The sequence below is a fragment of the Astatotilapia calliptera genome, chromosome 17, assembly GCF_900246225.1.
Source record: "Astatotilapia calliptera chromosome 17, fAstCal1.2, whole genome shotgun sequence".
NCBI lineage: Eukaryota > Metazoa > Chordata > Actinopteri > Cichliformes > Cichlidae > Astatotilapia > Astatotilapia calliptera.
In genome coordinates, this window is record NC_039318.1 from 4,489,585 (window position 1) to 4,512,741 (window position 23,157).

The 23,157-nt window shown below is 42.0% G+C and overlaps 1 protein-coding gene across 9 annotated transcripts in view; it reads left to right on the forward strand.

The window, feature by feature from the left end:
- The window catches only part of pde4dip (phosphodiesterase 4D interacting protein), a 95,508-nt gene that overhangs the window by 56,057 nt on the left and 16,294 nt on the right, over positions 1 to 23,157 (forward strand). For 5 of the 9 annotated variants that reach the window (XM_026148210.1, XM_026148211.1, XM_026148213.1 and 2 more), the window contains exons 1-20: positions 4,605 to 6,952; positions 9,408 to 9,545; positions 9,899 to 10,018; positions 10,165 to 10,257; positions 10,435 to 10,644; positions 10,762 to 10,920; positions 11,222 to 11,320; positions 11,517 to 11,654; positions 11,747 to 11,926; positions 12,031 to 12,225; positions 12,309 to 12,563; positions 12,713 to 12,878; positions 14,706 to 14,791; positions 14,929 to 15,095; positions 15,398 to 15,695; positions 15,842 to 16,022; positions 16,206 to 16,322; positions 16,969 to 17,422; positions 18,901 to 19,136; positions 19,288 to 19,333. In XM_026148210.1, coding sequence (XP_026003995.1) covers positions 5,672 to 6,952; positions 9,408 to 9,545; positions 9,899 to 10,018; positions 10,165 to 10,257; positions 10,435 to 10,644; positions 10,762 to 10,920; positions 11,222 to 11,320; positions 11,517 to 11,654; positions 11,747 to 11,926; positions 12,031 to 12,225; positions 12,309 to 12,563; positions 12,713 to 12,878; positions 14,706 to 14,791; positions 14,929 to 15,095; positions 15,398 to 15,695; positions 15,842 to 16,022; positions 16,206 to 16,322; positions 16,969 to 17,422; positions 18,901 to 19,136; positions 19,288 to 19,333 — 4,619 coding nt within the window. In that variant the 5' untranslated portion in view covers positions 4,605 to 5,671. Of the gene's footprint in view, positions 1 to 843; positions 880 to 4,604; positions 6,953 to 9,407; positions 9,546 to 9,898; positions 10,019 to 10,164; positions 10,258 to 10,434; positions 10,645 to 10,761; positions 10,921 to 11,221; positions 11,321 to 11,516; positions 11,655 to 11,746; positions 11,927 to 12,030; positions 12,226 to 12,308; positions 12,564 to 12,712; positions 12,879 to 14,705; positions 14,792 to 14,928; positions 15,096 to 15,397; positions 15,696 to 15,841; positions 16,023 to 16,205; positions 16,323 to 16,968; positions 17,423 to 18,900; positions 19,137 to 19,287; positions 19,334 to 23,157 lie in introns of those variants that run through there. The other 4 variants (XM_026148218.1, XM_026148216.1, XM_026148212.1 and 1 more) reach the window with 3 other exon arrangements.

Genomic DNA, 23,157 nt, shown 5'->3' on the forward strand with positions numbered 1-23,157 from the left:
AACCAGCTGTTTGGCACTGTTCCTTGGTGACAGTAAACGGCTACAGTTTGTAGATGACTGTCTGACAATTGCACTGAGGCTCTGTGTAGGATCAACACACAACCTTGCCGACCCTTTACTGTGCTGCTTGTCTCAAAACAGGACTTGCCTCTGAATTATATCACAGCATTACAACTATCCATTTTTTTCCATTCATATGGTCCAATGGCATTGAATATTTGGATATGGAATATTAAATATTTTCCAACGTTTTTTCATCTTTCAAAAAAATCCAAAGGTCTTTTGCTTAGTAGACGGACTCCAGACATTGACTGTGATCCAGACACGCGTGCCAGTCCTGGTCTAAATTCTCTGCTGGTTGCCTCAACCCCCCTTCTCATCTTCTGTCACTTTGCTCTAAGTGTTCTGGCTCAAACAGCAGATAGGTCAACCCAGTAAGATATGAAACTGTTTTTATATCTGCATGTGGGTCAGTGGAACATTGGCACGGTAGACAGCTCACGCCACCATGAAGCTAAAAATATGTGCACCTTTTTAGGACCATGTAAACCCCTGTATGCTTGTGTTTTTCTGCTTGCATTTGAATAAATGTCTCATTTTTACCATCTCTACTTATTTTCAACAAATAATGTACTTTGAACCTGATGCAGTTCCTAAAATATGCAGTCTGAGCCTCAACACACACCTCATCAACAAATAATGAGGTGGACGAAGGAGGTGTTGATGGGGATAGCTGCCTTTGTAGCTCAAAATCAAGGTTTTGACCTGTGAGAGCTAAAAAGTAGTAATATGAAACCATGTTGGTGGTTTATGTGTGACATTATTGCACTTGTTTCTTTGCAGTGTGAGCACGAGTGCACAGTTCATGCACAGATGCAGGTAGGACAAAACTTTACTTGTGAGATCTTTGAACTTTTACCCTCTGCAGTATTTTCTGCATTTATATTCTGATAGCTACCCAATCTCACGTCTACATTTTTACTGGCAGCTTTTGTTGGTGGTGTGCATCTCAGACAAGGAGGCCCATCTTCTCCATTCATAGACAAGTAGCTCCACCTTCTGTTACTTAATCCACACTGCACATACAGTATGACTGTAGCATCAGATTTAATACTCCTCTCATTTTAAATACCCAAGCATATATGTTCACTGCTTTCACTGCTTGTTTAGATAGTAAAATTAGGATTTTAGCAATGTCATAATTTAAAACTGAAGTTTCTACACCTGATATTTTGTCATCATAAAAGGCCAGGTAAAAGAAAAATACAATCAAGAGTATTGCACATTTACCCTTTAAAGGGTTCATAATTAAAATAAAACAAAAACATTTTAACTGTTTGAATATTGTTTCTTGTGAAACACTGACATGGGTCCTAGTTTTCTTCCCTATGATCTGAGTATATATTCCCCTTATCCACCTCTGGAGTGGCTGTAGCTGAGGTGGCAGAGCTGATCACGTATCACTCAGAAGCTCGGTGATTCAGTCTCTGCGTGCGCCAGTCTGCATGCCGAATGAGCGTGTGAATGTTAGGTAGAAAAAGCATAGAGGGGGGGAAAGTGTTTGTGTGAATGAAGCAAGTTGTGTAGAGAAGTAGAAATAAAAAACAGTTTTTATTATGATTACATTCTAGTTTTCACTGTTTAGTTTCCTAGTTTAGTATTTCCACTGTTTCCTAGTTTATTCATGTTTCTACTTCTCAGTTCCTTGTTTCATTTGGTTCCCTTTCATGTCCAGACTCGTCTCATCCCTGTGTCCTCCCTAGTGTCCCATGTATGCAGGCAGTCTCGTCTCCTCTTTCTGTCTGTATGTCGAGTTCTATACTTTCCATCATATTTTGCCAGTCCCTCATCTCGTGTTTCTTGTAGTTGTCTTTGGCCTCGGTCTTTCTGTGTCCAAGTTATATAGTTATTTCCTATCCTGCTTCTTTTGTCTCCTCTTTGTCAGGTTCATGTGTCTTTGTCTCTGTCTCACTGTTTATGCTTCCTCTTTTATTTTGATAGCCTGTGTCTCTTGTGCGTTCAGTTTTGCTTCCCCTTTTTCATTACTCCTGATTTGTCTCTGCTGTTATCGCAGCTGTCTCTACTTCCCTAATCACACTCTTGTATGTAGATAATTTCTCAGTCTCCCTTTGTGTCTTGTCAGAGTGTCGGGTCACCGTCCATCTGCAGGTCCCAGTTATTGTGTTTTCCAGCCTTAGTCCTATTTTAAGTTCCAGTCAGTTTCTGTTTCACTTATTATTGTATCCTAATCTTCAGCTGGAACAAAGGCTTATGTTTCTCTTTCTAAAATTAGGAGGCACAGTTCCTTATAGAGCATCAGCAAGGATCAGTGTCAGTGCAGAGTCATGTCATATGTGCAGTATATTTCTGCAAATATAGTCTCATTTTCCTCATCTGTACCAGTTATGATTAAATCAGTTTTTCCTGGCGGCTCAACACACAGAAGGAATCGGTTGTTTAACTAGCACAGCAACAACTGACACATCTGAGAGAGAAAAATTGGGCGGGGATATCTGTTCTGTCTGCATCAGTGTTCATTTTCTGCTGTCACCCTTTGGTATATCTGCCACTTAGAAAAAAGTAAACAGTGGGTGCAGTCTGTCAGCACTGTTTGGTACTTATCTCTGATTAGGATTAATGGATTTTTGATTGCGTGCCTCATTCTAGCCGATCAGTTTTTAGTGTTGTGTCTCTAGTGGCTTGTAGGGTGACAAATGTAGATGCAGCAAGGGCCAAAATAGAGTTCTGTGTTGGCCCACACACTCTGAGGAAAATAAATCACATGTGAGAGCAGTTGTATCAACAACACAGCTAGCCTGCTTCAATAAGGAAAGATGGATGATGCTTTTTAAGTGTGTGTGTGCATGTTGGAGGGGCTTCTTTTAAGAGGAGGACAGTGGGCTGCTTCTTGATTAAAGTGTCATGTGATTCACTGACATCAATTCCAGAGAAATAACAGAGCCCATTTGCCTCCCTCCTTTCCCCCTTCATGCTGTGTGACACACATATCAAGGCCAGACTGGGAGTGTGTGCCCCTGGGAAAGGCATGAACTCATTCCATGCTGACAATTTAGAGATTAGATTTAGATTTAATGAACCTGATGGAAAACACACAGGGCTAATTTTATTGATACATCCAAACACACAAGCTGGAAATGAAAAGTAAGATTTTTAATTAAACAGGCGGTCACACCCTGATTTAATATGGATGATCTGAAAGGGAATTAGCAGAAGGTTTTGCACATGGAACATCATATGTAGTGTTAGTCCTTGCTACTGCCATTTGATTGCTTGTAGATTTCCACAAACATGATTAAAAGCCAAATAAAAACGGTAAATGACATTAAGATTTTCCGAGGGGAAATCCTACCTTATTTAGTTTTATATTTCGTCATTTTGAACATGGAGAGATCAAAATATCATATTAAAACGTTTGGTTATCGTTCAAAAAAAAAAATCTCTTTACAATACAAATGAGCAGCGACTACGTTAAAATTAATAATATTTTATGACTGGATGACTTTACATTAGTAATAACACAATCAAAATAAACTATTTTTGTAAGTGTAAGAACAGACTGTTTACCTTGCATCTGCACTCCAGTTTTACTGTTAACATTTGTTAACATAGGAACTTTTACTTACAGAGAAACATAAATGTTTGTGTTGACAGTTACGGTAAGAGTGAATTAAGAGGCCTCATCTTTTGCCTGAAGAAATCCAGAAATTTCATTTGAAAGACAGTCACTAGATTTAAAGGGAAGGGCTCACCAACCCCACCCCACCGTTCAGCCGAGCCAAGAAAATGGTTCAGTCCTGCCTTCTACACGAGGTCCCACTCTGACGCTGATAATATGGACTGGGGGGGGAATTCATTTATTAAAAACTACTGGTTTAACTACACATATCCAGGAGATACATTTAATATTACATCAGAGTACTATGGAAGCCCGTTTCCGCCACTAAAAAAAAAAAAAAAGCTAGTATCCATAACTCGAAATTTCGAGTTATTTTCTCGAAATTTCGAGTTACTTTTCTCAAAATTTCGAGTTAGCTCTGCCAATCAAAAATATACGTGAATGAGGTCGCTTTCTTGTTACACGGAAGCATATGGCGCAGGACCGCGCACTCAAAAACGGATCCCAACAAATTAAAGTATGTTTGCTGATAGTAACACCATGTGATTCAGCTAATAACACAGGGATTTCATCATTTGTGAAGCCAGGCTGAAAACACTCAGCAATCTGTGCATTCACGACTGGACACAGGGATTTCATCATTTGTGAAGCCAGGCTGAAAACACTCAGCAATCTGTGCATTCACGACTGGATGTAATACCGGTAGCTTAGCTGTAGCATTTGTAGCTGAGGGCTTCAGCTTCCGGGTAACATGGAAATGACGTCATTCACGTAGATTACTGATTGGCAGCGCGAACTCGAAATTTCGAGTTGCTTTTCTCAAATTTTTGAGTTAATATGTCGAAATTTCGAGAAAATAACTCGAAATTTTGAGTTATGGATCCTTTTTTTTTAGTGGCGGAAACGGGCTTCCATAGAGTACAGAAAGACACCAAAAAAATAATTTGGCTTGATTTGACTGTGTTAAAACATTTTTGATGGGCTTTTGGTGTCGAAAAGAAATCAGTAGTGAAACTCGTTGCCGTCGTAGTCGTTATTACCAAAGTTGTACTGTGTCCATAGCACATCTGTGGCCAGATTAATTGTGTAAAGTGGACTAGTGTCACAAGAGGGAAAAGGCAGATTTCCCCGGGATTGGCACACCAGATTATTTCGAGCATCAGAGTGAGACATCCTCTCTTTGATACACGATCTTCGGTTTCAGTCCGCGTTGCCTCGTTGTCTCGTTTTGAAAGCACCCGGACGATTGACAGCCTCCGCTGATGAAGTGGACACAGCTGAACGGGGACGCAGACGGGAGCCGGTAAACCTTGGAACATCCAAATCGCTGACTAAGGAAGGAAATCGCGTTTTGTTTCCGTGTTCGTTTCCGGTTGTTACCTGGCAGCAGCTGCGGCAGAGAGATGCTGTCATATAAAGAGACGTCATTGATTTCAAAGGCAGAAAAAGCCGCTGTTGTGACACACTTAACGGGATCGTTCAGGTGGAAACGGCAGGGTTGAAATTCAGCGCAGGAGTGAGATTTGAGTTGACGTCTGTGCTTCCCCACCAAGGAAGTGAAACCCATGACAGAGAAGATTCATTCACATCCGCTCCGAGGGGAAATGTCTTTGGCTGAATTAAAGGCGCTGATCACGTTGCTCAGACGTACCAGCCCGATCGAAAGGTTTGAGTAATCAGGGAAACGTGGCCACGATGCTGCTGCAGTGTGTTTGTCTCCATTAACGGGCCTACTTTTATTTGATCTGACAAAACAGATAAATAAAATGTCTGAATAGACTGCCACCTCTTTGTTTTCCTGCAGTATCATAAAACATTTCTGCCCAAGATTCACTTTGGTTCAGATTTTACTCTGGACTCTGAATTCATCTTCCTCCTTTATCCATTTAATGGATAACTTGGAAAAACACCAAATGATAGTAGTTCGGGAGAGAAGCATCATCTTTCATCCAGCCCTGCAATGAAATTCTTACATGCATCAAAAGGAAGTGACTTTTAAAGCTCTCTTGTATTATCCGTTCGCCACGTGTTGTGATGCTAGATGTGGTAAAGATGAAGGAGACTTGCAGGATCTGTGCCCGTGAGCTCTGTGGCAACCAGCGCAGATGGATTTTCCACCCAACAGCCAAGCTCAATCTGCAGGTGCTGCTTTCCCACGCGTTGGGCCGTGAGCTGACCCGGGATGGCCGTGGTGAGTTTGCGTGCTCAAAGTGCACCTTCATGTTAGACCGCATGTACCGCTTTGATACAGTGATTGCCCGAGTGGAGGCATTGTCTCTGGAGCGTCTCCACAAGCTACTCCTCGAGAAAGACCGGCTGAGGCAGTGTATTGGAGGCCTGTACTGGAAGAACAACTCAGAGGAGTGCAGCGTGGTCCCCCCTCCATCCAGTGTCAGAGTCGTGACTGAGACGGCGTCTGAAGACGCTCCTGTGGTGGATCTGTCATCACTCCAGGATGTAAGATACTCAGACATGATCCAGGACGATCTTACCTTCTCCGTGTATGAGTCATGGGCTGATAAGGAATACCCTGCCCTGGACCATCATCATCACCACCACCACCACCTCCACCAGTGCACAGGAGCAGACTCCCTCTCTGGTCACAAGCAGAGGCGATGTAGGGGTTGTGCTGCACTTCGAGTTGCTGATTCTGATTATGAGGCTGTATGTAAGGTTCCTAGAAGGCTCGGGCGCAGAAGCACATCCTGCGGCCCAACTACCCGCTGCTCAACAGCCACACAGGAAGTGGAGTTTGTGGCCAGAGGCCCTGGAGCTGATACAGCCATCACCTTTGAGTCACCTTCTGCTGGGATGGAACCTGAAAAGACCATTTGTGAGCAGAAGAGTTCCAGTCCTGCATCATCTGTGGAGTCTCTCAACACCACTGTGGACGTCAGTTGTCTTCCTTTAGATCATAAAGAGAAGGAAGAAACTGACCCAGAGAAAGATGGAAGTGAGGCAATGGTGAGAAGAGACATTCAGTGGGACAAGACCCCATGTGAGAGCTTCCTGTCTGGGTTTGAGATGATGCTGACCCTCTTGCGGGGTTGTGAACACCGGCCAGTGAAATCCCGAAGGGGCAGCAAGATCCCAGTTCTAGTCAAAACCAAACCGGAGCGAGGCCTGTCACTGCCCCTGCACCTATCACTGAGGTTGCCCTATGCAGAGACGGCAGACTGTGAGCTGCACACCCACCACAGTATACCAGAGATCGTGACCCCATGTCCCCAACAGGAGCTCCAGGCTGAGCTGGAAGAGATGGAGGAGCAGTGGATGGATGATTATGTTCTGTGTGGGCCATTTCAGTTTCAGCAGGTACATCAGAAGCCTTGGATACTGGATGGCCTTTAACTTAGCTCATTCAATTTGCAGGATTAATAGTTATAGCTTTTTAATGGGAAGCATGTTCCAAAGCCTAAAGATCTGGGTGCCTCTCAGACTTGAGAAAGGTGCAATAGTCTGTGGGGTTGCACTTTATAAAATACTTGTCAGGGTTGGGTTGCTTTAAAATCTTATTTACAGTCAAAGTGCTGACTTCTTGCAGCTGTAAACAGCCTTAAATTAGTTGCAAACTCTAAAACACACTATATATAAATAAAAAAATATAAATAAATATAATATAATAATATGGAGAACTTTGTAGGAAAATTATAGGTAGTAATTTAAAACCCAGGTGTAATCCTATTACAATCACTGAAGTTATTTTTTTTTATCAAAAAAAGTGAGTACAAACTAGGGGACAAGTGTCAGATTTGCTCCACATTAGAATCAGATGTAGGGGCGTCAGAATAAAGCAAACTATTTCTGACCAGCATCCACACTGAGTGAGGTCAGACCCCTCTTAATCTTCTCTTGCTTGTCTCCTCCACTGCTGACAAAGCTGAACACACTCACCGCCTTGATTACCCTCAAAGGAAGCATAAATAACCCTCTTTTACGGTATCTTAGCGACCCTTCCATTGCTATGGAAACCGTTTCCAAGGTCTGCAGCCATCGCTCTGTAAAGGCTCTTCTGTCTACTGCAGCTTCATAACTTCTATTGTCATGTTAATGAACAGTTAAAATGTGGTTCAGTCTGAAAGGAGCGTACAGACACACAACAGCTATGTGATAGTCTATTATTGTCAAACATATACGGCTATTGTAATGCAATACACAAAACTGCACAGTGCACACATTAGTCCAGGAATGAAGAAACAAATATGTCATTCATACAACTAAACTCTGGATTATTTTGCTGAGATTTCTGTACCCTTGTGGTAAAGTACTCAACGTGTAATATCAGCAGAACTGTTAGAAGCTTTCTGGGTCTTGTTCTGGCTCATCACTCTCTGGCCTCCAAAGATGTAGAGCAGCTGTCTTACAGTGCGATTTATGACTAGGTTCATACAAAAATAATAATAATAATGGATTGCATTTATATAGCACTTTTCGAGACCCTCAAAGCGCTTTACAATTCCACTATTCATTCACTCTTACATTCACACACTGGTGGAGGCCAGCTACAGTTGTAGCCACAGCTGCCCTGGGGCAGACTGACAGAAGCGAGGCTGCCATATCGCGCCATCGGCCCCTCTGGCCACCACCAGTAGGCGGTAGGTGAAGTGTCTTGCCCAAGGACACAACGACCAAGACAGACAGAGCTGGGGATCGAACCGGCAACCTTCCGGTTACAAGATGAGCTTCCCAACCCCCCCCCCCCCCAAATACTGTTTTCTGAAGCAAATACGAGGCTCACCGAGTCAAATCAGGAAAATATCTTGTGATTTTTTTTTTTTTGTTATTTGATACTTGCTTACTACAATACAGAATGTCCAAAGGCTCACAAATGGGGAATTCTGTTGTTAAATTCCTGACTACTGAGACCATGCTTTGGGGGGGGGATCTGCTTCACATTTATTGAAAGGGCCTTGGAAAAGTATATTTTAGTGTATGTAGGATTTGATTAATGGTTTTGACCAGAAATCAGTGTTCAAATGTTCCCGACTGTTGTTTTAAAACACATTTCAGAAATGAACTGGGGATGACACAATTTCTAAGCCCCTACAAGTATCTTATTCTGCATTATGTTGCATATCAGATTATTTAATTCAATCAGACAACATAGTGATGTAAATATTAGCCCCATTCTAGTGTAATTCGTTAATATATAGAAAATGAAGCGATCGTTCCTCTGGTACAAATCCAGTTGGTTTACGCTTTCTTTCTTTTCACCACACTGCTTGACACAGTGTTGCTCTGGGACACAGCTGAAATGACTGTAGAAAAGGCTGCGCACAGAGCTAATGTCTCCAAGGGCTGAGTGACATCACATCATTACAGTCTCATAAAAACAAAAACAAGGAAGTCAACAAAATGCTGCTATGGCAACACCCACTTCCAGAGGAAGCCATCCGACACCAAGCTGACATCACTTTCCACTTTCACTCCATCATCCACACAACAGCTGCAACAATAATAAAAGACTGTGTTTATCTGGAGGACTATAACTTTTAATCCTTGGTTAAGAACCAAACTTTAAATTTAGGTTTGTCACAGCTCATAATAACCCACAAGTATACATTCGTAACATGTGATGCAAAGAAAAGCAGACTAATCAGACTGCTACTATAACGTTGTAATCAACAAATGTTAAGACTTAACAACTGTATTCATGAATCATCAGTAATATGATAAAAATGTACTGTTTCATCTCCATACCTCATCATAATCTACTAACACATTCTCCTCACTGGCGAATCTGTCATGCTTCCTCCTGTCTCTTTTTCAGCGATTGATTGACAATCAGCAGGGTCAGCTCAGTTATTATGAGAGTGCTGCAGGTCAGTGTGTTGGCGAGCTGCAGAAGGCCCAGGATCAGGTGCGCTCACTACAGGCCAAGATCAGAGAGAGCGAGACGAGGAACCAGGTACAAAGACACCAGTCTCCAAAACTACCGCTTCATCTTCTTTTTGCCTTCATATACTTTGAACTTGAAACATGACACTGTCAAAATATCCACTTGTACAGCTCTTAGGAGAGCTGAAGCCTATCCTTGCTAATATTTGGCCAATGGCAAGGCACACCCTGGACAGATCGCTGGTGTTTTGCAAGGCCAACACAGACAGTCATTCACACTTACATTCATACGTACAGCTAGTTTAGAATTGCTAATGAATCTAACATGCATGTCTTTGGACTGTGGGTGAAAACATACAAACACATGCCGTAATATATTCCAGATAATGTGGAATTTTGTTCTGGGTGTTTGTGTGTATGTAGAAGCTGCAGGAGCGTCTAGGTGAAATGGAGCTTGAGCTGCGATCGGCCCAAGAGGATGCCCAGCAACAGGAGAGAAATATCCAGAACCTCACTGATACTGTAAACTCCAAACAGGCAGAGGTACAGTAGTGATAAATAAGGCTTGATAGTAAATAAAGGAGGGAATTCAAAATCTGAGCATTGCAGAGAGAATGAAAGTAAGGTCAGAGGTGGAAGTGCTGAAAACCCCACAGTTTCACACATGAATTGTGCCTTTGATTGTGCAGGTTGCAGAGCTGTACAGGGTGATTGAGGAGCAAAATAAGACACTGTGCTCACTCAAAGAGCTTGCCAACCGCAACCAGCTGCAGCAGCTGCAGGTTGGTCCTCCACACAAAGCACAGTTCTGTTTTATTAATTACCAAGCTGCCTATCTAAAATAATTTTTCAGCATACAATAAAAAACATGTTTCAGAGTTGAGTTGAGTTTCATTCCTGTTTGGTTCCTCACCTGCCCTTTATGTCTTTCTTTCTTCCCTGACTGGTTTTACTTGTAGGCGTCTGGTGCAGAGACTATTAGAGGTCAGGGTGAGGTCCTGGCTCTGCAGGCCTCTCTGTTCCAAGCTCAACTGGAGCTGCAGGCTGGACAGAGAGCCCAGTGTCAGGCAGTCAGGACTCAGGAGGACCTGAACCGGGCCCTGGAGAGACTAGAGAAAGAGCTGCAGGGGTCGCTGGAACACAAGAGGGAGGCAGAGAGACACAACCAGGTGAGAAAATGACTTTTTTTTTTTTTAATGAGGGTGTTTTCGTCATTCTTCTTTTCTTTGTTTTAATTGCATCGTGGTTCTTTTCACTTTATCGTGTCGTGCATGCGCGACACTCAGGAGCTGCAGCTAGCTCTAGAAAAGGCTCGATCAGCTCTCCAGGAGAGAGAGGAGCAACTGAGAGAGGGTGAGCGAGAGAGACAGAGAGAAAAGGAGGAGAGAGAGAAGATCATCAGCGAGCTGAAGGCTTCCCTGAAGACCAAAGAACAGCTGGTGGAGGTTGGACACAATCAAATAGTCTGTAAACAGTAAACAAACCATCATGTTCGACGATAATAAATACAAACAGATCTCATTCTTGTCAATATTGTATAATAAACACAGAAGTGCACATGACTAATGCTTAAAATGCTCCGCATCTGAGCAAAGAACGACAAAACTAAAAGTAAGATGAGCTGCAGTTGCTCTCACAGCCCCTAGACGCTTTCTGAAAACTTCAGCTCCATTCAAGCTCTATTTTGTCTTTGTGGATAAGTAGGATTGTAATTACTCTGCAGTTGACGGTCTGTTTGCTGTCCAGCAGGACTGCTGTGAGTTCCTGGAGGATCCAACGGAGAAAAGAGACTCTGTGCTTCAGAAACTTCGCCAGCGTATAAAGGAGCGAGACGGAGCTCTGGAGGTAAACACAGCAGTACGCTCGCCAACACATGACAAAAGCCAAAACAATTAGACCAACACAACGTGTCCTGTGAACTCCTTTATATCATGTTAATTGTTAGTAGTCTAAGATGGTTGAGTTTGTGGGTTTAGATTTTAACACATGCCATTTTAGTTAGATGGAGGTTAAAACAACTTTATTTCCACAAACCCTGCAGAAAATAGTGGATGAGAAGTTCCGCTGCATGGAGGAGAAAGACGAGGAGACTCGTCGCCTGCAGCTGCTGCTCAGAGAAAAGGAGAGAGATCTAGAGAGACAGCGCTGCGTCCTGGCCAGCAATGAGGAGACCATCACTGTAAGAGGACACACAAAATAAACTCATCTTTTTTTCTTGGCAGTATGTTGCCTCATCTTGCTTCCTTATTGGAATGTTTGTGTCTGTATCAGAGCCTGGAAGTACTGCTGCGGGGTAAGGCTCTGGAGCTGGAGCAGGTGTGTGATGCCTGGAGGAACGTCCAGAGGCAGCAGCAGGAGAGTGAGGAGAGGCAGAGCTGCATCCTGAGAGAGAGAGATGCCATCATCAACCAGCTGCAGAAGGCACTGCACACTGGCACACAGGAGGCTCAGGTAGAGAGAGATCGGCAGGAAGAGTAACATATGTTCCTGCAGAGAAATATTCCCAGGATCGTGTTAACCAATAAGTATATTCTTGTTTCTTATCTCATCTGCAGGATCTGCGCTGCTCCTTGCTGGCTCAGATCCAGTCTGCTCCAGGTGATGTTCTGGAAGAGCTTAAGGTCCGGCTCCACCTCAAAGACCGCCTCTTCCAGGAAGTACTGGCTGACCGGACCCATCAAGCTCAGGAGCACCAGAAGGAAGTTCAGGATCTCCTCAGAAGCATCAACAGCAGAGACCAGTATATTAAGGTAGAGCAGATAAAGCATGTGAAATCCGAGAGTGAAAAGAAAAGGTTGAATATACAGAAAACCTGACAACACTCTCCCTCCAGGACTCTGCAGTCCGCCTGAGTGAGGTCATAACTGAGCAAAAGTCAAGACTCCAGGAACTTCGCAAACAGCTGAGCTCAGGTTTTGGATCACAGCCTGACTTTGGAGCAGACTTGGCTTTGGAGCTTCAGGCAGTGCAGGAGGAGCTTTTTCTGGCTCTAAGGAGGGAGAAGGAGAGTCAAGAACTTACCAGGAGTCAGACTGCAAGGCTAGACTCCCTCAACAGGACTCTGCATGTGAAGGAGGAGATCATCAGGGTTAGTGTGTGAGAATACAGAAGGTATCTGTGGAGTATAGTAGAACCTCTTGTCTAATAAGCTGATAGTGTGTGTATGTTGCCTATGCTTGTATGTATATACATGTCATGAGTTCTATGCGTGTGAGTTCATGTTTGTTTGTGCTGCAGGATTTTCAGAGGCAGATGGTGGATCCTTCAGGGCTCCCTCTGGTGGAAAGACTGACCCAGGAGGTCCAGGAGCTGCGGGAGAGACTGGGTCAGGAGGATAGCCCTCCAATGGGACGCCCTGTCCTAGGCCGTGACCGGCCTAACAGCAGGCAGCCTGACTTTGGAGGTGGGCACCAGAGAAGCATGGGACAGTATCTGTAACAGCAGCACTTCTAGCACTGGGGAGCGGTGACTGTAGAATGGCTTACTGCACTGTGGTGATGGGATATGTACCATGAATCTATCAGCTGAAACTCTTTGGTGTGAAAATACTAACATGGAAAGTAGATGAAAGCGGACGGATGGATATTGATCTGAACTTGTAGCGTCCCAAAAAAGAACATCTTGTTTAATAACTTTATAAATGTTGTAGTGCAGTTATTGTGAGTTTGCACAATTAGTGCTGCTTCTTTTGCGTGTAAATGATAGCAAGGCATTTAATTTTTAATTTTTTGAATAACACATCATCATTATGATTATAACTGCAAATATTGTGGTAGTGTGCGCTTCAGAATGTAACCTTTATATGATGGTGTTTGTGTGCCTTTGCATGTTTTTTGCAGCAAGTTTGAGATTTCTGTATACTTAACTCAAGTCACATGCTGTCTGAAGATCATGGAAATCTGAGCACATTCCACATTGTGTTTAGTACAGTGACTGTGTATATTTAGTTTGCATGTTTGCTTCTGTGCATTCCAACAACTACTGGTCCAGTTGCTCTGTTGCTGTTGTTGTTAAATGAACGAATGTCACACTAGAACACAGTAAGTATGAAGTATCAAACTGAATAATATATGTGCGTCTGCACAGACACCACGAGAAGCCACATTTGTTGCATTGTAGGCATTTCTGCACCTTTTTCCTTGAATTTTTCCCCGTCCAGAGCCAAACACCCTTCAAAGTGGTTTGTAATAAATAATAAACATACTGTACCTGATTAATGCCTTTGTGATTTCAGAGGTTTCAGATTATTCTACTTTAGTACTTGCGAAAGCTGAAATTCTCCTTTTTTTCCTTCTTTAATGTGCAATGTTCAGTATTAACTCACGTAAAACACACAGTGGCACAAGCACATGGTCCACCTTTCAGAGGAAAATCTCTCCTTCATTCCCCCTCACTGAGTGAAAATGTGTCAGACTGAAACATCTGATTAATATGCATAAATATGTCATAATTTGAAATTTAGCATATAGAGATTAAGTTGATGCCAAGGTCACATTTATTTATCTTTAATTTTTTAAATTCATTATTTATCAAGAAATAATAGACATAAACATCAATCACATAAGAGGAACCTGCCCCTGTATCTGATCTGGATACTAGTAAATTTGCATACCGATACCTTAATATATAATTGTTTACTTATATCTGCAAATACAGACATTGTGGTAATGCTAGTAATCATTACTGGTGAGGTAAATACAGTTTTCTTCCATTATTTTAATTCAATATTAAAATGAATAATTACTTTTTACCAGTCTTCATAACAGTAACTCATCTTAAACATAGACTGTGAGGCAGTCCTGCCTTAGCTCTTTGTCAGCTACCACTTTATTTCCAAGGCTCAGAACACTCAACATCCTGTCATCTTCAGGGATTTTTAAGCCTTCTCCATCCGTCTTTTAAGTCTTTCTCGCTGGTTTTAAATTCTGGATTAAACTCTATATGACTATCCCTGGGATCCCATTCTAGGGCTTAAGTGTAATCCCCTTTAAACTACAGCAGAGTGCAATAAACAAGAAAATCAAACTCATACAGCCTAACACTCAGACTGTTAGACAAGGCTGTGCTACAAATTACCAGCATGATTCTGAGGGTGAATAATATTAGAAGAATTGAGCAAGTGATGGTCTCACACTCAGTTGTAAAACTTCTGAAATGCTCAAAACTGAAGTAAAAGAAAAAGCAGATTGATCTTCTTCTGATTTGGTTGTCTTTGGTCTGCTTCCTGCAGAGCTGAGCGCTGAGGATGATGTTGAGGCTGATGATTTGAACACTGAATACACTGAAAGCATCGACGAAGAAGAGACCGACACCAAGGTATGAGAGCAACCTTCAGCTGTTATTGTTCATCTTGCTTATACAGATAAATCCTGCAGAATAAATATTATGCACAATGTGCTGTTTCTAATCATTTGATCAGAATTATTGATTCATTTACTTCTGCGTGTGTACAGAGTTCTGAAGGTCCAGAGAAGAATCTGTCCCACGGCATGCTGCTTGAAAGTCAGGGGCTAATCAAAGTCAAGCAGCTGGTGGAGCAGAAGAGGCTGGTTGAGAGAGAGCTGGGAGAGCTGAAGGCTCAGCTGGAGAAAGCGGGATTCTCTTCAGTATCACAGATGAGGTCATTTTTTTGAGATTTTAAACTCCAAATTAGTCTGTTTTGTCTCTAGTAGTGTAACGGTTAATGCATATGATTCCAGCTGAAGACACAAATCGCCGTTGGAGTTAATCAGGAAGGGCATCTGGTGTAAACTCTGTCAAATCAAAGCCTGTGGAGCTACACATAGCGACACCTTTTGGCAAAGCTGAAATTAGCTTACTATTTTCTGACAACACTAATCTATTCTTGGCCACTAGAGGACAGTAGAGTCTATCTATATAGCTATTTATCTATTTATTTATTGTAACCTCCCTCTGTTACAGGAAAGCTCTGTTCAGCTTGCAGGTAGAGAATGAAGAAGTAAAGCGTCATCTGAATGGAGGGTTGGAGTGTGCCAGTGAACAGAGTGATGAGCAAAATGCACTGGATGGTGAAGACAAGGATGAAAATGAGTTGGATGTGACCATAGAAGAAGAAGAGGAGGAGGAAAACTCTGAACTGTGGGATGCCTGGGAAGGAGAGCTTTGCCTGTCCCAGGCCAAGAGCCAGAGCAATGATGAACAAAGGAAAAGGAGAGCCAGCAGACATCAGACGTTGCCACTGGACTCTAAATCGTCACAGGTGGGAGGATCCTAAATATACTATTATTGCACCATTCTGTAAGGTGTGGTGTAAATTAAAAACAAGAAAGTATCAATTTAAAAGCCACACTTGGTGTTTAAAATTGTTTTTGACAGTCACGATCTTTCCTCCCTGTCTGTAACCAGTACAATGACCTGGGTGGCGAGCTGTTCGCAGATTCACAACAGGCCACTGCGTCCTCTGCAGTTTGTGAGAAGGCAGTTCATCTGCAGCAGAAAAGCAAAGAGCTGCAGGAGAGGCTAATGGTTTCTGAGGCCACAGTGCAGGCTCAGGCCGAGCAGCTCAAAGACTACAGGGACTTGCTCAGTGAGTGGACACAAACTTCGCACTTTTCCTTTTAACAAATGTGGCGGTGATACTGAATTTGTGATGTCAATAATAAGATAAGACCTCAAAATGGTCCAAAAAATGCAATGAAGTTGACGAGGATAGTAGATCCAGCAGTGTCAAACATAATGAAATAAAGCTTCTTCTTCTGTATCCCTGCAGCAGAGACAGCAGTGCAGCAGGACAGTAAACAGATCCAGGTAGACCTCCAGGATCTGGGCTATGAGACCTGCGGCCGCAGTGAAAATGAAGCTGAGAGAGAAGAAACCAGCAGCCCCGGTGTGTATTATTATCACCATATAAAAGACGCTGTGGTTCTTTGAGACCCTTTGTTTTGAATTTTATATCAGTAATGTCATTCAATTCTGATTAATGTTTTATTAAGAGTTGTTTCTAATCATACAATGTCCGTAAATATCCTGAAATTGATCTCGTCAGTGTTATTTGTCGGGGTATCATAGAAACAGCAGAGGGCAGCCAAGTGCAGCCTTTGTGCCAAACAGTAGCCTTCTCTTCACGGTCCAGTGCATTCTACTCAGCACTGTTTGCATTCCCAGCTTAAAAGCTCGATGGTTAGTCAAAACTTTGACCTGAAGCCTTGGCCTGTAAAATGAGAGTTCCTGGCTGCTCTATTATACTGTGGTTTGGTTTTCATTGACCCCTTAGAGGGAAATCAAATCAATAGAAGCTACTCTGAGTGATCGCCATGAATGTTTTTGAGAGCCAGAGTTGTATTTGGATGAAAGGGTAGTCTGCTACTAGGTTTTATACACATATCTCATAATTTTAAAGTACCCCAGACTATGGGCCTTAAGATGACATTAACTGATGTTACTGATGCTTTGTTTTTTCAATCATATATTTCAGTGTCACTCACAGGAAACAGAGTCTGAATCTGATGAACGCATTGTATGTTTCCTGACAGAGTTTGATGACCTAGAAATGTGTACGTCTCTGGAATGCAGTTCCCAATGGTGGCCTGCCAGCAGCAATGACAAAACCACCACCCAGAGCTGCGGTTATGGTAACGAGGCCTCCTCTCTCCAGCACCTTGTTAAGGACCTCCGCTCACAGCTATCCCGCTCCCAGGGAGTGATCTCCGGGCTCCAGAGCCGCCTCCGTTCCCTCTCTACCTCTAGTGAATATGGTCCTTCGATACCCCACAAGGTCAACTGGTCCATCCAGACATCAGCTTCACAGAGCCAGGCAGAGGATAATGAGGGCTGGCAGTCATCTAAGGGAGGTCAACTACGTTCACCCCATCACCCAGACAAGGACCTAGAGAGGCTTGCTTCTCGTGTAGATGCACTGGAGGACCAGCTGATGAAAGGTGGAAAGAAGGCTGCGGCAGAGGATGGAGTGTCTGCCACCTTGCCAGGGTAAGAAAGACGTTGCGATGCAGTTTTTTGTTTGTTTTGCTTTTTTTCTAACTCTTTTCTTTGTTGGTGGGGTGGGATAGTTGTTTCTTTTGTTTCCAGTTCAACACAATGAGTGTTTGTGCCAACACCAAGAACATAAACCAGATCAATATAAACAGATTATTTGACAGTTCAAGAGTGGCTGCTTTTTTACCCTAAATAGTGCCAGGAAGAGTCTGCTTCTGCAGAACCTCAGACAACGCCAAGCTGTCGTAGTCCAAAAATGTAAAATTCCGGAAATTCCTGAGGCATAGAGATCAATCCTGTTGTCAGACAAAGAACCAGTGCCCATCACCAATTTCAGTCGTTTGTTGGAGAAGAATAGGAATATCTTCATTAAAAAGCTACAAGCTTGCAAATCTGACTTGGTTAAATCAAACTTTTACTATTGTTGTCAAATATAGGTAAATTTCAGTAATTCAGTCTTTTACTGATTATTTTCCTTTTGAATGCCATTAATAAAATCCTTCATCTGATAATGATGAATTGAATAAAGCGCTTTATACAGCATTCCTCTACATTTTTTAAAATTCCTATCCACAGCTATGCTCAGCCTGTCCTGTACATGTATTACATTTTAAAATGTTAATAGCTTAATGCTCATTATAGCTTTATTATAGCAAATATATTAAAATTGTATCTATTGGTAACTTTATGGTGAAATAAACCAGGAAAATAATTTTTAAAAGACACTACAAAAAATCATAATATGGACTCGCTGGGGTGGGGGGTTGAGGGGTGGGGGGGTGGGGGGGTTGATTGACAGAAATTGCCTAAAATGAGCAAAAACCCATTTAAACAGTGCTTGTCAGTATCAAGCTTTAGTAATCAAGTGTAACCACAGATGCTTTTATGTAAACTCGGCAGCCTGACAGTGAGGGGATTAACTAACACGAGGTTGGGAACATGCTGCCCCATTTGCCATTTATGAATAAACTGTGTGGCTTCAGTGAAGCTTCAGTTCCAACACTGTGACACTGACTCAGGTAAAATATATAGAGAAATCTTTCCCCCATAGGAAGTAAGTCCAAAGAAATTAGGAGCAGGTGTGAGCAACGGGCATGAGCATATCAGGATAACTTTGGGTTCTGAATGATTGAATAATTACATCTTTAATGACTTTTAAGAAGAACTGTAGATTTATAGTTGGAAAGGTCTCTTGGAGCTGTTTGTAAACAACTGCATAGTTCAAGATCTTCATTTCAAATAGTACAAGTAAAAGTTGTTTAGATGCATCACCACTTTGCAAAGATCTGGAAGAAGAACCAAACTGTCATCCTCAGGTGAGAGGAAATAACATCAACGACACTGCCTTAAAGTGAGGCGAGTTTCACCATGGAATGAGACAGCGCCAAACAATAAAAGAAGCAAAAAAGCTTTCAGGTATTATTTTACACATTGTCAGGTGTGCTACATTCTTCTTTCTTTTCATTGTGCAGAAAATTCGACACACTGATCCAGGCTCAGGCCAAAGAACTGTCTCACCTCCGCCAGCGGCTACGAGAGGGTCAGGGTGTGTGCAGCATCCTCACCCAGCACCTGGGAGACACAACCAAGGCGTTTGAGGAGCTGCTGAGAGCCAACGACATCGACTACTACATGGGCCAGAGCTTCAGGGATCAGTTAGCTCAGAGCAGTGCTCTGGCACAGAGAGTTAATGCCAAATTTGGTGGAAGTGAGTCTGTTTTTGTTGTTTCATTGTACAGCCTTAAAATCAGACCAGATGCGAAGTCTCAGAAAGTACAAACGACACCATGGATTTCTCATGAGCAGGGAGTGCAGATAACAGTTAATGATATTGATGCTCTTTCTTTGTTTTCAAACAGGAGATTGTTCCGAAAACCCAGATAAGACAGAGCTACTTGCCATCCGGTCAGTCCTCATTACAGCTTTGTGTGTGTGTGTGTGTGTGTGTGTGTGTGTGTGTGTGTGTGTGTGTGTGTGCGCGTGTGTGTGTGCGTGTGTGTGTGTGTGTGTGTGTGTGTGTGTGTGTGTGTGTGTAAAAATTAATTATATTCCATTATTCCACTTCACAATTATTGTGATCCAAAAATGTTAAGCTACACAAAGATGTTTCACATAATACATTTTTTTTTGGGGGGGGGGCTATAATGTTTTTGGTCAATCTCAAACATTATACTGAATACTGAATGTGAAAAATGGCGTAATTCACCATATTGTCATTCTGCATTTTTCAGCTTTCGCATTTTCAAATACCACATTGATGCACCTTCAGGGTGATACTTAATCTCTAATGCTGTATTGTGTTGTTATACTACACAATACAACATTAGAGATTAAAGCCTATCAATACACAAGATATATTTACATTACATAACAATGAAATAACTATAGAAATCGCAGCTTGTTCCATTAACATTACAGGAGAATGTAGGACAATACTAAAATATGAAATCTAAAATAACTACATATTTTCCTGTTTAAGCAGACAAGCTTAATTATAAGAAGTTGCATTCCTTTCTGACATGAAATGAAATATAAATCCATGCCATCACAGTTAGTAGCTGTTCTGTGTATTAAAATAGAGTTATACATTTATAATGCTTAATGGTGAGTTTTTAAACTAAAGTTCCTTGTATTTAAGACCAGTCTAAGCTGTTATAAGAACTAATTGAAAGCTACATATTTCTGAGTTGGGAAGGGTCAGCAAAACCATGTATTTCTGTGTTTACTGGGGAAAAAAACTAAGATTTTAAAAGCTGAACATTCCACTTCCTCTCGGCAGCCTTGTTCATTTTCTTGTCCTTTTTTTTTCTTACAATCTATGTCAAGTCTGACTTCCTGCTGCAATTCAGTTCAATTCAGTTTTATTTATACAACACCAAATCACAACAGTCGACTGAAGGCACTTAATATTGTAAGGCAGACCCTACAATAATAAAACAGTGAAAACCCCAGCAATCATATGAACCCTTATGAGCAAACACTTTGGCAACAGTGGGAAGGAAAAACTCCCTTTTAGCCTCCAGCAGAACCAGGCTCAGGGAGGGGCGGGGCCATCTGTCACTACTGGTTGGGGTGAGAGAAGGAAGACAGGATAGAAGACATGCTGTGGAAGAGAGACAGAGATTAATAACAAGTATGATTCAGTGCAGAGAGGTCTATTAACACATAGTGAGTGAGAAAGGTAACTGGAGAAGAAACACTCAATGCATCATGGGAATCCCCCAGCAGCCTACACCTATTGCAGCATAACTAAGGGAGGATTCAGGGTCACCTGGTCCAGCCCTAACTATATGTTTTAGCAAAAAGGAAAGTTTTAAGCCTAATCTTAAACATAGAGATAGTGTCTGTCTCCTGAATCCAAACTGGAAGCTGGTTCCACAGAAGAGGGGCCTGAAAACTGAAGGCTCTGCCTCCCATTCTACTTTTAAATACTCTAGGAACAACAAGTAGTTCTGCAGTGCGAGAGCGAAGTGCTCTAATAGGGTGATATGGTACTACAAGGTCATTAAGATAAGATGGGGCCTGATTATTTAAGACCTTATATGTGAGGAGCAGGATTTTGAATTCAATTCTGGATTTAACAGGGAGCCAGTGAAGGGAAGCCAATGCAGGAGAAATATGCCCTCTCTTTCTAGTCCCTGTCAGTGCTCTTGCTGCAGCATTTTGGATCAACTGAAGGCTTTTCAGCGAGTTTTTAGGACATCCTGATAATAATGAATTACAGTCGTCCAGCCTGGAAGTAATAAAAGCATGAACTAGTTTTTCAGCGTCACTCTGAGACAGGATATTTCTAATTTTAGAGATGTTGCACAAATGGAAGAAAGCAGTCTTACATATTTGTTTAATATGTGCACTGAAGGACATTTCCTGGTCAGAAATTACCCCAATATTCCTCACAGTGTTACTGGAGGCCAAGGTAATGCCATCCAGAATCTGGTTACTGGCCTTAATTTGACACAGTGCTGCTGATCAAATGTCCAGCTTTTAAAATCTTAGTTTCTCTTTAATAATCCTCAAGCGCAAGTACAAATCGTTAATATTTCTTCAGCAGAAAGCTGTTTAGTTTAAAGAATTTGTAACACACAGGCACCTGATTAGTGTGTTCAATGCCATTTAATGTATCATCACAGCTTTATGATGAAAGAACACAGTTTTACAAGGCTCCATTAAGCAAAAGCTATAAGCACAGATTTTGGCAGCTCATTTCTTTTGCTTGAGCAATGAATGTCCTGGATGTTCAATCACTTGTAACACAACATTGAATTTTGTTTCATAACACAGCTCTTCGATTTTCATGCATGAGTGAGAAGAAAAGAATCACATGGCTGCCCGAGAGGTCAAAAGCACAGACTGTAAATCTGTCACAAAAATACTTAATGCTCATTAAAAAGTACGAACAGTTACATGAATTTCAGTCAATTACCGTAAACACACTAAAACGCTGGCTTGGTCTTTAGAGCTTCACCACTGCTGTTGGATAAAAGTGAGCGCTGGGTCAAATCTCGAAAAACAAACAGTGCTATATGAATAATTAGAGCTCGTCCTCAGAGAGACGTAAACAGGGGGAGGCCTGCAGTAATCTGCCAGCGTGTTATTCCAGCACAGATGGTTGACCAGATGTGAAGGAGAATCAGCGAGTGTGTTTTCTGTGGCAGAAATTTAGCCTTCCCTCTGGTTACGAGTGTACATACAGTGTGTATGGGGTTGCACTGAACTGTTGAACGGTGTGGTCAGTTATGTGTGTCAGCTTGTAAATGCATGAATAATCAGACAGATTTCTTTATATCAAGAAAAACAGGTGAGATGTGTGAAAATTGTGTTGTTTACCACTGATTTTGTTTCTTTGAAAGTAGCACAATGCCTCAGGGATCCAGAACCCTCGTCATAGAATGTGCAATAAACACAGAATAAATTACAGTATCTATTTTAGCTACTAAAGTACGATTATGTTTAAACACGCAAAGTTTCAGGCATTTTTGCTAAAATGGCATCTAAAAAAACCCACTAATTGCCTGATGACTATTCAGTATTTTAAATGGATCTGTATGTGCAAATACTGACCTACACGGTTTTTAACAGAACAACACAGAAAAACACAAACCAATTATATTTACCATCCCTGAACCAACATGACAATCCTGTACAAGTTGGTTGTCTTTAAAAACATTGTCCATGTTAGCTGGAAGGGAGCGTTATGTTGTGTTTATTTAAAACCACTTTCACTCAAAATACAGCACTTTTTTTTTTTACAGTGTTAAACTCATATTAGAAAATGAATTTCCTGCCAGGCTGTCAGGTTCCACCAATTTATAGGCGTTGACACTAGTACATATTTTGCATGGTCTTTATGCACATGGCTGCTGTAAGTTGTTAAAGTGTAATCACAGGTAATAAGAACTTACACTTGGGGTTGTTTTTCTGACAACAGTATCTACATAACATGGACAGCAGGCCAAATGTACAGTACATGACATGAGTGACTGCACTGATAGCGTAATACTGCTTAGGCTTTTTGCTGCATTTGGCTCAGGGCATGCCCTCTAATCAGGTTAAGTTATTAAGACCTCAAATGGGGACAGAAATAGGTCAAGAGGAGCTAAACACACAGACACACACGTGCGCACGCGCGTACACACACACACACAGAGGGAGTGAGCGAGAAAGAGAGAAAACGTGAGCGATGAAGCCCGTCAGAGAGAGCGTCACTTTGCTTCAGTGTATCAGGAGCA